This window comes from Anabrus simplex, chromosome 6 (assembly GCF_040414725.1).
Source record: "Anabrus simplex isolate iqAnaSimp1 chromosome 6, ASM4041472v1, whole genome shotgun sequence".
Classification (NCBI taxonomy): Eukaryota; Metazoa; Arthropoda; class Insecta; order Orthoptera; family Tettigoniidae; genus Anabrus; species Anabrus simplex.
The window spans coordinates 173382420-173399635 of NC_090270.1; the positions used below are offsets into that span (position 1 = coordinate 173382420).

Genomic DNA, 17216 nt, shown 5'->3' on the forward strand with positions numbered 1-17216 from the left:
ATCTACTCGTCTTCAACTCCTGCACGATTATGGACCTTCGTATGTGTTTGATTGTGATGCGACTTTGTGCCTGACTGTTTTAAAACTGGCTCATTTAACCGTTCTCCGCTATTTTTAAACATTGTGGGACTTTGCCTAGCGCTGCGTGCCATGCTGCCGCCCAGAGAATTGCGCACTGTTTTCTTTTGAGTGACTTGCATTTTACTTCTTCTGAGTTTTACAGTGTCTACCCCCGTTCATTTATATTGCCTCTTCTACTGATCCGGAGTGTACTTAATCTTTTCCTTTTCCTATGAATTGTTTTTCATGTTTTAATCTGCTGACCTGGACTAGGGTCGAAACCGGTACCATTTCTACTTATTAAATGGGAATGTAATTTACTACATTTCTTATTCTTTTGTATTGAATAGGTTGAATCTATTTATCAATTATTTAAATTTTAACTGTAATATTCAATACGGAACAATGAAATTTTCAATTTTATTGTTACCAATTCGTCAGTTGCTTACTGGAGGTCGCAGAACTTACAGAATTCCTGTGCCTCACTGTACCTACGTGATCTTTGATGTCACCCCCCTCCATCGTGCAATCGAAAAATAGCAACTAAAGGAAAATATTTTTAAATTACCAAGTCCGACTTCAGGCAAGCGGTAAACTGTAAACGAAATTCTTTCATCAAGCATTTGTTCTGTTTCTTATATAAAAACTTACTTGCATAGTTTACATTCTGCCTCATTCACTTCTACCTCGTTTTATTGACGGAAAATCTTTGGCGTCTTCACCTTTAAATTTTGTTTTCCGTTTCGATGCCATGCTTAAAAATGTTAAATATTCACTGTCAGATTATCACACTGAATTTAATCGATTCCTACAGATTCTTCTTCTTCTTCTTCGAACACAGAAGAGAACAAGATTCTTTCCAGTATTCTAATTGAAAACAATCTAACACCAGAAGTACATAGAAAGCGACAATTTGATAGTTTACTTTGCCTACTTCATGGATAAGATCGATAAGGTAAAATTTAATGGATACTTCTTGAGTCTCGACCATTCAATTTACTCGAAGTTTTAAGAGATTGGACAGGCGTTTAAATTGTATTTCCTTTAAGAGTAAAAGGATTACTTTTTAAAAATCTGGGACTTTTATTCAGCCGGACAGGACATTATACCACTCTAATTTGGGACAACCCCAGTTTTCCAGGACATATGGCAACCCTACTCTAGGCCCCCTAATGGCAGACCGAGTAAACCGAAACTCTTGGGCGTCTATGGCTGAGATTTAATGAATTCTGTCGGGTAAACAAATGTGTCCCCAGAGATCTTTTACATGCCGACATCGTACGACATGGAGTGTCGAATGGACTTTTTTCCGCCCTTCAAAAATCCGACCACCTCTGCCAGGTTTGAACCCGCTATCTTGGGATCTGGAGGACGACACTACCACTGATCCGAAGATGGTCAGAATTCATTTTGTTCAACAGTAACCATTTCTGAAATTGCCTGGCCATATTTTGACTACATTGCAATTTATTTGCTCTCGTAGGTCTTTGTAAGGAAAAAATAAGAATAAATACAGCTGCAATGCACATTGTGAAATAGAGGAGTTAACTGATGGAAAGGTACGGTACATTACGATGTTAAATGGCCTCAAGAAAATAAATCTATGAACAGATGTGCTGTAAATAATTCACATTTTTATTTTTAACATTGAGAACAATAAGCAATGGTAACTGACCTAATGCCAGAACAATAAGAGCAGGTATTTCTAAACCACACTTCCACAGGTCAGTCTTAACCGTAAAAACAGAATGGATGAAACTGCCATGGTTCAACTACATTCCTCACTAGTGATGTTTACCACATACAACATCTTCCAAACCTACTTCCATACAAGACATTAGGCAGCAAGTAACATTTTTATTGAATGTTAATCCTAAAAACAAGGCTACAGTACTGTTACCTTGTTCAGTAACATTTTTCATTATACAACAGAACTTCACTCCTGACATTCATTCAATAAGAAATTTGCATCTTCATTCAAACAAACACAACCTTCATAACATAAAAAGTCCATCTTTCAACTACAATGGTAACAATTTACTGCACTTAATTATCTGGCTGAGATTTTTTTATCTTTACTCTCAAGCAATCTATGGCAATGAAATTCATGATTCCAATTTTGCAAGAATGTCAGATTCACGGAACAGGTGAAATTCTTTGTCTTCTTCTAAAGTAACTTTTGTGCCTCCATACTCTGGTAACAAGACTTGATCTCCAACCTTCACAGTTAGAGGTGTATGCTCTCCTTTCTGAAATGAAATATAATATTAGGTTCTGAAGCGCTTTGGAGCAAGTAACAATTGATATGCTAATTTTAAAAAAATTAGTGGGTAACAATGTTCCTTAAAAGAAATAACCAATTCTCGATTTACCCTGTACAGCTGTATTAATTAGCACAACATTTGTATCCAAATGTAGCCTATGCAGATATCCAACGTATTAGTCAGGTTCAGGCCTTCAAAGGAGAAATTAAGAACCCCAAAATGCAAGACTATTTGGGACAGGCTGCAGATCTCTACTTAACAATGCTTCAGAAAAAATCATGCAACCCGCAAAGAAAGATTAATCATGGTACTAGACGAAACATTAAGGAGGAAGAGAAAGAAGTTTCCACAATTTAAAAATTAGTCTGTTGGAAAGGCCAATTCATCAGCAGTATCCATAAAAATTAACTGCACTTAAACACGGTATAAACTCTCCCAGTTCCAAGGTAATAAGGGCTTGTATAGTAATGGTAATTCCACATCAACAAGGAATAGCTACTGACAAACTGAGTGGACTCTTGTATGGAAGAATCACAGTCAACACTATATGCATTGTTTTGTGCTTTGGTCCCTCACAAAATTTCCTTCCCTACTCTACTACACACTTTGTAAATTAATTTACATTTCTATTATGTACATCACTAGAGAATCAAGAGTAAGCTCATTTATGAAGTTGCAGGGTACACCGAGTGATAACATGCTGTGGCACCTTGCCCAACCGGATGAGTCAGGAGGTGGTTTAGGGTTCCATTCACAGCGAACAGCACAAATGTATGTGCAAGTGGGAAGAAAGTTGGCAAGTGGTCTGATTTATACCAGTTGATTCATGGAACAGACAGCAGTGTGTCACTTTATATGTGTCCAAGCCTTCCATTTATGGTGAATGGTAAAGATCCGCACCCCTCCGATCGTAAGTTATTGAAAAATATTTTTAGCACAAGTCTACAGCTACCAAGAGAAACTAACAGTATTGGTCCTGGGAGTATGTCAAAAGACCCAGGAAAGTTCAGTGTAATATTTGTTCCCAGTTTGTCAGTTTCAAGAACACAACTGGTATATAATTCAGGGACCCAGTAAAAAGGGGGTACATACTATACAAAATCATGTTTATACGGAAGATGAGTTTGTAAGTCTCTGTGTAAAAATAGGGCATGGAATTTAAATTATTGAAAAGTTTTCTTAAAAAAGGAACAACAATCTGTTAAATAGTGGCTAAAATATAATTGCATGCTATGCATTTATCATTTTACTGGAAAGAGCATTGCATTTATGACATTTCCATTATCTAATGTACATAATTTGTGTGTGCGTAAGAAAAGGGACCACTTCTCGGTCAACTGTTCCTGAAATAATTGTAAGAAAACCCCTCAAGGGAGTAAAATCTCACCGCTAAAACATGAGGTTTATTTAATACTAAGAAAAGGGACAACTTTTTGCATTTTAAGCGAGGTTCCATAAACTTCCTCGCTCGCACTCATAGTTGTGCGAGCATAACATGACCGATATCTTATGATAAACCCTAGCTGGGCACTTTTTAATAAAGGTAATAGGTTTCATGAACATCATGCCTGCTCCAAACATTTCCGATACTGATGCAGTCTTTCAGTGTATTTCATACTGTGGAGAAGTGTGCGACGAATGCACTGGTACGAAACCAGCCAATGACGACAGCTACTAAGAGAAAAAATTATGACAGGAAAGAAACACAATTTATCACTTCAGAGGGCAGGTGTGGTGTCAGTCATTCCATCAATTTGTATTCCCTTGTGACCAAGAGGCAAAAAAATTTAAAGGAACAATTCAAGAAAGAAGAATTCTCTGATAAAATCTATTCCTTTTGACAATCGTAAACATGCAGTTGACTTTATGAATCATTTCAGTCAACAAAATGCACTTACTTGTCATGCCAGGCCGGATCCCTACAAAACGAAGAAGTGATCTCATGCTTCCCCCAACCAGCATGTCTAAGAAGTACTTTCATACATTATACTGTGAAAGTTGTAAATCATTAGAGAGATCATTAGAATCATTAGAGAATTCCTGTATCACTCTTGTCCTGATATCCCATCTGGCATACATTTTGCAGTAACATGGAAGTTCAGAAACCCAAGACTGATCTTTGTATGACTTGTAGAAGCAATTAAACTGTAATAGGGAAAATGTCAATTATGGATGAGGAGGAAAAAAAGAAATCTGATGGAGAAGGCTATAGAACATCTTAATCACATCCAAGCAAAGCAGAGTGGACTGCTTATAAAAACACCATAGACAATTGTAAACGCCATTGTCTCTTGGGCCAAATAGCTGTAACACATACAAAGGCACAATGCATTATAGTGTTGATATTGCCCAACGGGTGCACTTACCATACGATCCACAACAAGTTGGACCCATTTTCTTTCTTACAGGCTACAACTTGGGTCTCTTTGGTGTAGCGTGTGAACCACTTAAATTTGTTTTGTACATTATTCCAGAAGCTTGTATTGCGGGTAAAGGAGTACATACTGTCTTATCTCTTTTACATCACTTCTTGGAAAAAAATTTAGTAGGTGAGGAGCATTTAGAATTCCATGCTGATAACTGTATTGGGCAAATATCTTAATGAGATACCTAATGTGGAGAATTATGACAGGAAATAACAGTTAAAAAATTTCATTTTTGCCAGTGGGACACACGAAATTTCCACCCAATTTGTATTTTGGTTGTTTCAAGAGAGCATTCCAGAAAAATGAAAGTGAAGTTATTGCAGATTAATGTCCCTGTAAAAGTTGTCAGGTTTCTACTCCAGAAATGTAAAATTCGTTCCTACAACTTGTTTTGCCAAACAAGTTCCGTGCTGGAATGAAAAACCTTCCAAAATAACTCAGATACATCACTGTGTATATGAACGAGCACCCTGTAAAACCTCTGAGAGTATCGATAGATCTCCATGAAAAAATTGACCGTAAATAATATCTGTATTAGTTTTCGATAAAAAAATTCTGTCAGAATACCGGTGAACATGAAAGTGTAAATACCAGCATAACTTCCAATAGGTTAGAAGTTATTTGTGTCACAAAGTAACCAAATTTATGAACAGCTCTATTGCAAAGTTATGAAATCTTAAGTTATAATCTTACATGTTTAATTTAAGGCATTAATTTCTTTTGGAGGCATTAAATTCAATTACATGATATTAGTTACGTATCATGGAATATGACAGTACCTTTATCTCAGTACCAGACATGGGGTCCCTTTTCATATGCACGCAAAAATTTGTTAAAAGGAGGGGGTTCAGGAATACAGAATAATTTTTTAAGCAAAATGGTGAGTATCTGAGCACGAAGTGAATTTTTTTGCATTCCTTTTTGAGATGATAGATTTCTTTTAATTTTTGAGAGAAACTTTGCCCTTGTAGAAGCACGAATTGACTTGGAAGTATTTGATACTTTCAAAAGAAATAATAAGTGATATATATATTTACCTATCACGCTATATATGATGAACACCATTTCAACTGATAGAGATTCTCCAATCAGCCTGGCGACCCCAAAAGCAATTGATTCAACACTACTAAACTCGTTAATTTTGACAGTTTTTCTTTCAAGCACTCTAACCCACCCCCCGCCCTCCTCAATGGAGGCTGAACATGGACTTAAACGTTATCCAGAGCATTAAAATTCATATCAGAGACACAAAGGATTCGACATATAGAGGTTATTTTCCATTATTTTTACATGCCAACCCTCTCATTCCTCACCCCCCAGCAGGTGCTGTGAAGTTTCATCTCCATAGTATTTCCTTTTTCAGACGGTAAGTCACATGTACCAAGTTTCGTTAAGTGGTGATGGTCTGGTGGTGATTATAGAGCTATTCTGGAACATAACCACATACATCCCTAATTTCTTATTTTTACACCTTCCCAACCTCCATACTGATTGCAGCTGATGTATGACTTAACCATGCAGTGTGTCACAGTTCAACTCAGCGACCTTTTAAACTATGTATTTGACATTAGTATCAGTAATTTTCATTAATTTTAATTTCACCACCTCCCCTAGGAGTACTATGGTTGTTTCACCCCAACTGTTTTTTTTTTTTGGATAGTAAGTCATGTATACCAATTTTGTATGAGGGCTATGCTGAACCCCCCCCCCCCCCCCACACACACACACACAGGTAATTTTCGTCATTTCGAACATTTTCCTTTCCACCCTTTCTCATCTCCATGCCAATGAGGGCTAAACGACATTGGATGTGTCGTTCACCTGAGCAGCTCCGAAAGCTACGGACTGTACATTCATATTTTTCGTCTTATTTTCATACTTCACCCATCTTTCTGTATTTTTTTTTTACAATTCATCCCTGCCAATAGGGGTATCTCCCCATAGAAATTTCTTCTATATACTAAGTCGTGTGTACCAAGTTTCGTTGAGATGTATGCTACAATCACACACTGCGGGGCGATTGCAGAAACTGTATTTAGACAATGTCTATGGTTAAACAATGCGTAAGTATGGCTGCTGCATTGCAGAGATGTTATTTATCTCTTAGACAGGGTCTAAAACCGATGTTCAACTGGACATGTTTAACACCGGGTATAATTTTTCCTTCCGCAGCCCCAAGTTTATAACATTATACGGAAGTGAAAATAATGCAAATCTTACTTGGAATTCCTTTTAGAGGAGAGATGGGTTCATTGAGATGTCTAGGAACCCACCATCCCGCCCCCGCCCCCAGAAGTACATTTACTTTTATAACCTAATAAGAGCAGCACCCTCCATTGGCCATGGCTAGAGTAACTACTTGCATTCTCATTGGTCAATGTGAACAGAATGTGAAGTCATTGCCATTAATGCTGATAAATACATTGCATTACCAACACCGGCTGAATAAAAGCACAAAGAAAAAACACCACGTAAAGGAAACTATGTGAAATACACAACAATAGTAATTTTTGTACTTATGTTAATGTAGAGATGGATACAGGGCTGCGGCGGCAAGAACCAGTCCAGACCAATCCTGTTTCCACACGAAAATAGAGGGCTAGGGCAGCTTTGCGGCTTCTAACCGTCCAGACCAATGGTCTTGTCCACGGCAAGAATCCTAACCGTCCAGACCAATCGTCTTGTCCATGGCAAGAATCCTAACCGTCCAGACCAATCGCCTTGTCCATGGCAAGAATCCTAACCGTCCAGACCAATCGCCTTGTCCACGGCAAGAATCCTAACCGTCCAGACCAATCGTCTTGTCCACGGCAAGAATCCTAACCGTCCAGAAGAATCGTGTTTCCTCATGAAACTAGAGGCCCAGGGCCACTTCGCGGCTTCTAACCGCCCAGACCGATGGTCTTGTCCAGATCCTATCCTAACCATCCGCACGACAAGAACCAATCCAGACCAAAGGTCTAACCAATGTAACAATAATCACCACCGCCAGCTATCGAAGTACCAGTCAGTTCCTAAGTGCAGAGGTTGGCAACACTGAGCGCCTCTTGACATCATCCTTCCCAAGTGTGTAAACAAACTACAGTTGTTCCGCGCGTAGCTGAATTTAGCAAGTGCTGGGCTGCGGAAGGTAAAATTATAATCACAGAAGAGTCATGTCTACAGCGAAACAGTGGCCGTAATTACGTATCTATATTTCTCTAGTAATAATGGTATTTATCAATTTATCGCTAATTTTACTGTAGATTTGCGTGAAAGTAATTATTTTTCTCCATTTAGAACAATAATTACAATGAAATTTCACGGAACCGATTTGTTCACATAACCTCTCAATAATGTGATCATAGCCACAGGTGGATTATTTCTCCTAGGCCTACGGAAATTCTTATGAAAATAATATCAATACGTAGCTCATATTCCTGCCTGGACATTAAAACCCCCAGTATAAAAAAAATTACAGTAGAGTCCCGTTAATCCGAAAGACCACTTAATCCGAACTGAAATATTCAAGTTTAAAAAAATTCTCCTTATTGAAATGAAAGAACATTAATTATGGAATGAAGATTTACTTACATTTTATTAGCCAAATTTTACTAGAATAACAATGTAAACATAATTACAAATCATAATCAATCGCTGGTCGTTTATCTTTACAAAGTCAGTTTCTTTTGTCGTTGTGATTGGAACCCACTTGAAGATGCAGTGTTAAAACAGTGTCTCATAACAATCACATCAATGGGCGTAGCAGCAGAGTGTTACTCGACGTAACGTACGGCAAGTTCTAAGGCGGCCGCGGCATCTGAATGTGACACTACAGTAGTTGTTCATTGTGGTCTTCGTCGTCATTCTGTTCTGCATCAACTCCAGATTCTTTCTCCACCATAGCTACAATTTTTTGGTCTGTTTGTAAGCGATGACAGTCAGCTTCCATCCACTCGCTATTATAAAACATCACAAACAGCTCTTTGCATCCTATACTGAGAGTCAACTCAAGACCTTAGCGGTCCCTTTGATGTTAGACTTCTGGTCAGTGAAAAGGCTTCCGCAGCGCGAAATAGTTCCCTAAGTTTGTTACTTGTTCCTGAAGTCAGGAGCTTTCTTCAGTTTGGTTAGATATTCTGGTGAACTGACTTGACGAATTAAAAATTTTTGCCCTGTATAAATATGGAAAATACATCACAGGTTGTATGTTATTCGGGTTCGTTACCAACTCATATTTCATACGTACATGGCTATGAATAGTTATTGTTCTCACTGCTGTATGTAGCAAAATAATTATTTAATATGATATTGATATCTTATTGCACTGTGTATTTAGTAAGCTTTGTTTGAGTTCATTCCATTCCTGATAAGTTCGCATAATATGTGCGAAGTTGAAGATGGATCCAAGAAAACTGTTGGCAATACTGGCTACAACAGTGTGTTCAGTAGGCTATTCAGAACGGCTGCCAGCTGTGAGCAAGATGTGTGTGATGCTGTGACGCTTGAGTCCCCTGTGAAATACTTTAACAAAAGTAGAGAAAAATTAAGTAGGAAATCTAAACCAAATTGTTTTAAACGTTTACAGTAGTCTACGTGATTTGAATCCGCTGTAGACTGTGGAAGACGTGAAAAAGACCGCGCAGCTGACCGGCGTTTGTGTGTACAGTGTTTACGCCGCTCGCTTGGAATTTAAACTACACGGATAATCCAAGTCTCCAGCGAAAGGTCGATGTGTCAGCTCAGTTCAAACTATGCACTCACGGTAAATGAAACAGGAAGGGCCTTAACACTGTATGGGAATAGGATCCTTGGCGTATTCGGTGATGATAATAATAATAATAATAATAATAATAATAATTTAATAATAATCATTTGTACTTTACTTTATATTCGTAACCGCCCTCTACCTGCAGAAATGCCGTCGTTAGGGGATCACGAGTTCCTTTCTACCTTCCGAATGATGAGACTACAATATTTACAACATTCCTGGAAACATTGTATTTTCCAATCCCACTCACGGGTGGGTTTTTCAGCTGTTTGAACTGTGAGAAACTGCCACCGACAGTCGTTGCACGAGAGCGGAATCGTATACTTACGTTGTAAGTCCCCACGTGCCTCACACAAATTGCATTATGAAATAAAAATAAACCTTGCTTCTCTTGCCTCAGTATTCGTCAGTAATCTGTAGGTTTTACATGGCCAATAAACGAATAAATAGGTATGGTACGCAATCAAAGTACAGCATGTGAAAGGAAGTGATTTTGTTTGATGCTTCACTATTTCAGAATGAAGTACTTGTCAGATAGACGAACGGCGTTAATGATAAGCTGGTTGTGGTGGAGATGGAGAACTGCGACGGGAAGGGCGAATAGGGAACGTGCTTACATGCGGAATGATACTTTTCCTAAGCTCTTGAGTTGAATTTCAGTATAGGCACAATGCAAAAGTGTAACCTGTTACAGTATTTTAGCAGTTTTAGGAGACAAGTTTTAACCCAGTTTTAGTAGTTTTCTCCTCTACGGGTTCTCAACTATCCTACTGTAATTTTAAATACTATTTTATTAATGTAACTGCTAAAGAATGGACATTCCAAATTACAGTAGGTACTGCACTGTATTGTAGAAACTATTTTCCTCAGACTGTTGAGGCGCTGGCCTTCTGACCCCAACCTGGCAGGTTCGATCCTGGCTCAGCCCGGTGGTATTTGAAGGTGCTCAAATACATCAGCCTCGTGTAAGTAGATTTACTGCCACGTAAAAGAACTCGTGCGGGAGAAAATCCTCGCACCTAAGCGTCTCAGGAAATCGTAAAAGTAGTAAGCGGGACGTAAAAACAATACCATTATTAGAAAATGTTTTCTGATTAATTCGATTACTACTTTTACGATTTCCTGAGACGCTTAGGTGCCAGGATTTTCTCCCGCACGAGTTTTTACGTGGCAGTAAATCTACTTACACGAGGCTGATGTATTTGAGCACCTTCAAATACCATCGGGCTGAGCCAGGATCGAACCCGCCAGGTTAGGGTCAGAAGGCCAGCGCCTCAACAGTCTGAGGAAAATTTTGTAATCCGAACAGACTCCAATTCCAATTAGTTCGGATTAATGCGACTCTACTGTACATTGTTTTCAAGGGTGAATCGTATAAATCTTATGCTGACTTACTTGCAATAGTGATGTGTTATTGCCAATGCTAGCAACCGACCAACTTGTCCCTAGAAATGTGTTTACTTTTGTACAGAATATCACGAACCATCAACATCTGATACCACCTGAATAAACAGCCACTGTACTGACTAAAAATTTATGAAATACGGCATCACTTCCAGAAATGGCGAATGGCTTTTAGTGCCGGGAGTGCCCGGCTCACCAGGTACAGGTCTTTGGAATTGCGCCCGTAGGCGACCCGCGCATCGTGATGTGGAAGAAGGCTCATACACCCAGCCCCCGTGTCAGCGGAATTAACCAATTGTGGTTAAAATTCCCTACCCTGTGGGGATTTGAACCTGGGACCCCTGTCACCATAGGCCAACAAGCTAACCAAATGGTCATTGAGCCGAACATCACTCCCAGAATTCAACACTGATGTAATTTCTAATCAAGGTAAAATAAAACCACAAAAAACTTTTCTGAAATAGACCCACTCAATTGCTTGACACACTATTTACAAGAGGAACATCCAGGGGAGCCTCCAGATGTCTTTGCTAGCAGACCTGTGCCGGAGGGGCAGATATCTAGTGCATTTACTCTGCTCGTTGTACACAGATGCTCGCAGGCTCTACGGCGGGTGATTCTTTTTCTTTCACAAGATGCTAATAGGAGCGTCTACCAGCAATCTGCGAACTGTTACCAACTGTTACAAAATTACTCCATAGTTACTAGTGCGGGAAGGTAGGTGGTTTTGTAGTACTGCTATGGCTTTATGTGGAGGTGCGAGTTGAAAATTACTACATTCAGTCGTTTGGAGGATAATTTACAGGAGTTATTGGAAGTTTATCAACACTACAAGTTGTTAACGAGGGTGAGGAACTGTGAGAAGTGTGGAGGGCACATGGAATTAAGTGTATTGAGAGATATTTTCTGGTGCAATCGGTGCGTAGGAGGCGTAAAGTGCATGTGGAGCGTGAGTAGCAGGAAGAACACGTTCTGAGAAGTCACGGCTTTCATTGTACCCGATAGGCTTCTTTTCTGTTTTGTGGTGCCTGTTAAGTAAGCCGCAAACTCCTCTTCTTAAATTGGAGCTGGGCATTGTGAATCATACTGTTGTTGACTGGAGAAGCTTCTGTGGTGAGGTATGTGTGTGTAGCATGGATGGACAGAAACAAAAAGAAAATAGGAGGGGTGGGAGTGATAGTCGAAATCGACGACAGTAAATTTGGGAGATCTAAATATCACTGTGAAAAGGCAATTACAGGACAGTGACTCTTCGGGGGAGTTGGAAGGGACCATTGTAAGAATTTTTTTGTTGTTCCAGTAGATAAAAGTGGTAAACACACCCTGCTAGCGGTAATTCAAGAGTGGATATTACCTGGATCCATCATATCAGACTGCTGGAAAGCATACGATTGCTTAGAGGATGATGGATTTGTTCATCTAAGAGTTAACCATTCCCTGCAGTCATTGATTCTCCGAGGAGCGGAAAAGTGAACAGGGCCAACAGCCGTCAAATGTCGGGTGGCGAGGTTTCCGTCCACACAAAATAATGAAAATAGGTGGCGTCACCTTAAACGCGGGAGTTATTCCATACCGGCATTTGGAAGAAAAAAGGTACATTTTGTAGGTTATCTGGCTGAATTCTTGTTTAAAAGTGCTTTTGCCTTGCCAGAGAGAGAGTACACCATTTCTTCCGAGCTGCCGGGGAACTCTACCTTCCCCTGCATTACGGTAGGTATTAAAAATTCATTACGTTACGGCTACTAAATTACATTTTTTCTTGCCGTGTGGGCAGTATGCGCCGTGGCCATAGTTAAGAGCCCCCCAAACGGGGCCCACTGTTCTCACGACAGAGCTTGGCCTGGATTTACAAGATAGGTTACAGCTACACACCTATGAATTTACATTTTTTAAATTCGCATGCGAGGTAACACCGTGTTTTACTTTGTGCGGGTTGGTAATGGACGCAGCGAGTTAGGAATTCTGGGAATTAAGTCATATCGGCCAATGGCTGTGCTCATACCTGGCTGGCTAGTGGTCAATGGTGTGTGGGTTATGAAGACGAAAGGTATCGATGAAATGTCACTGTAATATTTGTCCCAAATAGAATATAATAATTCATTTTATTCAAATAAAGTGTAAAACCTGCAGTAAATTAAGAAATAGTACGAAATATTTTACTTGCAGGGAATAATATTGATACATTCTTTACTACCTCACAACTATTTTTTCTGCTATGTTGCAGTGCTTCCGTATGTTTTTTGTTTTGTTTGTCTAACACTTTCGTGTGTGATGTCTTTGCTCACTGAAGTTGTTTTAATTAATTAGGTGCCATTTTATTCATGTTGCTCATTCATTTTGTGCCCTAACTCATTCATTAAATGATATTTATTGGTCCAGGGTTCATGCTATTTTCCCTTCAACAAACAAGTAATTTATTGGTTCAGGGATCATGTTATTTTGCTGTTTGAACTGCCCGCGCTAGTCATATGACATGATTGTTGTTTAAAGGGGCCTAACATCTAGGTCACCGGCACCTAGTGGTGCGACATGAGACAAAATAAAATTACAAATTAAAAGCCTAAAAACATCCACTGGCCACAATTCAAAATGTGAGGATAAAGAATGAATGGATGGATATGAATTTAAAATGATCAGCGGAACCGACCCGCAGTGCCTCAATGCACACAAGCTGGCATAGAACAATAGTAGTACTGACCAAGTGACTGCTCCTATAGCATAATACTGAATCGATCATACTTTAAGTCAAAAGGGGTCCAAAATACAAGTCACCGGTCCCTCACAATGGTACTTATCGCTAGGAAAGTAGAACCATGGTATTTGTCATGTTGCAGTACTAATCAAGAATAGCGTAGACTTGCAGTATTCCACACATTATGGTACTACTCACAGGTAATGAAATTCGCACATGTATTACAGACCTACGTTGTTTCGCACATTGCAGTGCCATTTACAGGCAACACAAACCTATGGTGCTCATCACATAAGGGTACTAACCACAGGGACTCTTACTATCCCGTGGTGTTCCTCATATAGTGGTTACTAATCACAAGCAAGCAAGAACCATGGATTCCCTCATCCCAGGGTGTCGCTCATGTAGTGCTACTAATCACAGGTACTGTAAATGCCAGTGCTACTAATCACAGGTACTGTAAAAGCTGTCGAGCTCTGGCTTTCTACTAATCACAAACCTATTTGGTACCCAACATAGCGGTACTACGCGCAAGTAAAAGCGACCCATGGTGTTCCCCGTGTGGTGGTACTAATCACAGTAGTTTCATGGTTCTAATTTGATCATCCCTTGGTCGCCCCTTTTAGTCACCTCTTACAACAGGCAGGGGATACCATGGGTGCATTCTTCGCCTGTGTCCCCCACCCACAGGGGGTTGTGTTTGGTAATTTATTTCCCTCAAGTCCACCAGCAAGCCGGTTAGGACCATTCAGCATCCTAGGACCCCCCTATCCGCCACCTGGGACATGCCACGTGGGAGCATCACCTCTCCCCCTGCTACGCCAGCGTAGCAGGTTCGTGGCGTCATGTGGACAAAGAATGACAATTCAGACACAGCACCCCCATTCGTCGGTGCAAGCCCTGGACTTCAGGAGAGAAACAAAAGACGGCCCATATGTATGTACATAGTACGCAAACCTTTTAAGCCCAAGTTCCCATTTAGCACTACGGAGCTCAGGGCTCAAGAAAAGGTTCGCGTACTACACATTTCACTAGATACAACTGTATTTCTTAATTTACCGCGGATTTTTCACTTTATTGGTGTAAAAGCAATTATTTTCCATTTCGGACAAACATTACAGTGATACTTCGTCGATACCTTTGGTCAGTTACGTCACGCATTCCTATCTATGAAATGTCACTGTAAAATTTGTCACAAATGGAACATAATAATTGCTCTTACACAGTTGAAGTCTAAAATCTGCGGTAAATTAAGAAATATTTTATTTTTGGTGAATATTATGTATACCTGCTTTACTACTTTACAAGTACTTTTGGTGCTACACTCACAGTAACACACGTATGTCTTTTGTTTGTCTTACACTTTCAACAATTTCGTGTGCGATGTCCGTGTTCACTTAAGTTCTTTGCTTTCGTCTTATTGCTTCAGGTGTCAATGACATTTCCTGAATTGTATCGCGATATGCAAGATTTAATAGGTGACAAAAAGCTATGGCCCATGTACGTAAGAAGAATTCTGTGAACTAGTGATTTAATGGTCCAGGGATCATGCTAGCAGTGAAATACGACATAAAGGTGTGCTGTATACAGGCCTTAAGTATGTACTGTACGCATATTTCTCTAATAACGACGGTATTTCTTAATTTACCGCAGACTTTTCACTTCATTTAAGTAAAAGCAATTATGTTCCATTTGTGACAAAATTTAGTGATATTTCGTAGATAGGAATGTGCGATGTAACCCCTTTGGTCTACATAAACTGGCGCGTGAAATCTTCTATGAAGTTACAAAAGTAATTGTACCTTTTTAGGCAGCCTGGGTGGGTCCCTGGCATTGGTAATGAATACATTGGTTACGTAGCGCAACATGAAGAAAACGACACCTACTAAATTCAAACAACTTCAGTGAGCAAAGACACAACACACAAAAGTGTTAGACAAACAGAACACATACGGAAGCGCTGCGACATAGCAGAAAAACAGTTGTAAGGTAGTAAAGTATGTATCCATATTAGTTCCTCATTCGTTTTGTGCCGTAACTCATTCATTAAATGATATATTTTTGTTGGTCCAGATATCATGCAATTTTCCTTTCAACAAACAAGTAGGCCCTAATATATTTATTGGTCCAAGGATCATGATTTTTTGCTGTTTGTACTGCCCGCGCTAGTCATATGGACAAAGATAATGACAATTTACAGACATAGCACTCCCATTCGTCAGTGCAAGCCCTGGACCTCAAGAAAGAAACAAGACGGAACGAGCAGCGGAATACAACATAAAGGAGTCCTGTCTACGGCCCGTAAGTACATATACGTATTTCTCTAGTAACAACTGTATTTCTTAATTTACCGCGGATTTTTCACTTTATTGGTATAAAACCAGTTATGTTCCATTTGAGACAAATAATACAGTGACATTTTGCCGATACCTTTGCGCTACATAACCGAATACATCTCGGTACCTACATCTCTCGTCTATAAGCATTTTAAGGTAGGATAATTCATATATGTATCTTAGCAAAGTTGTGTGTTATAGACTGGAGTACAGTAGATTTCTACTGCTGGAGGTCTACCTTAAGCCCAAATCAAAGACTAGATTTATAACTTACGCTATTTCGGGCTCCTGGACCGATAGCAACCACAGTTCCACGAAGCACTTTGGGCTGTGCCTTCTCTGGTATTACAATTCCTCCTTTTGTCTTCGTTACTGCTTCAGCCTTTTGAATTAGAACTCTGTCGAAGAGTGGGATCAACCTTTTGGCCACAGCAGTTGCCTGAAGGATAAAAGAAAGGTATTAGACTACAGTTAATTCAGACTTACGGGACACGTGCCACTGTTCCGTAATTACGGTACTGTCCCAGTATTTCCTTGCTGTGAAATAGGAAAACAATGAAAAATAATAACACGAGCTGCCGACGGTGGGATTCGATCCCATCCGTCGAAAGCAATCCAGGAGTAACACCACACGTACCTCAAAGCAAATTCGCTCGGTAGACAAAACTTCAGAATTACAAACAAAAACGCCTAACATAGAACATAGTAAGAGAAAAGAATACTTCATACAAAATAAAAAAAATTAAAAGAAAAAAAATCGTGTGCCTCACAAATTACAAAGCTTTTTGAGGAGAAACCAAATCAGACAGAGTATAAGCTACCCTCGTATTATTACAAATCTACACAGTCGTTTATGCAAATCATTAGGATTTTCTGTCATGATGCCTGAAGAGCCTACGAGGCCTTACCTTACCACACGTTGCTCATATCGTAAAAAATAATTTAATTTTACTCCGAAGAGTCAATTTTTATTTACCATTTTGAACTTCCGTCGAACGCACTTAAGAGCAATATACTACTATAAAACACGTGCGCTTCCTCAGCTTCTTACAACAACGATCCAAAGGTTTCAACCGGCTTTAGGACCAAAGAGATCGAAGTCCATTAACATGAAATCGCGAATATTCCCCTGGCAACCATTATCGAAGAAATCTTACATCATGTTTTCGATATAGGTATTATTGATCCTGACATCTAGCGACAAACTGTATAAGACGAATTCCCAACTAATGCCCCAGAACCAATCAAATAAGAGAATGTACATATCGTTATGTACATTTGTCG

General features: G+C 39.5%; 1 protein-coding gene across 1 annotated transcript; it reads right to left on the reverse strand.

The window, feature by feature from the left end:
* Positions 1 to 1674: 1674 nt before the first annotated feature.
* LOC136876259 (10 kDa heat shock protein, mitochondrial) lies at positions 1675 to 17086 on the reverse strand. Its single transcript, XM_067150064.2, has 3 exons — positions 16909 to 17086; positions 16207 to 16371; positions 1675 to 2309 (listed from the first exon to the last, which is right to left on the reverse strand). The coding sequence occupies exons 1-3, from the start codon at positions 16909 to 16911 to the stop codon at positions 2166 to 2168; spliced, it is 312 nt and encodes a 103-aa protein (XP_067006165.1). The 5' UTR covers positions 16912 to 17086; the 3' UTR covers positions 1675 to 2165.
* Between the last annotated feature and the right edge of the window lie 130 nt (positions 17087 to 17216).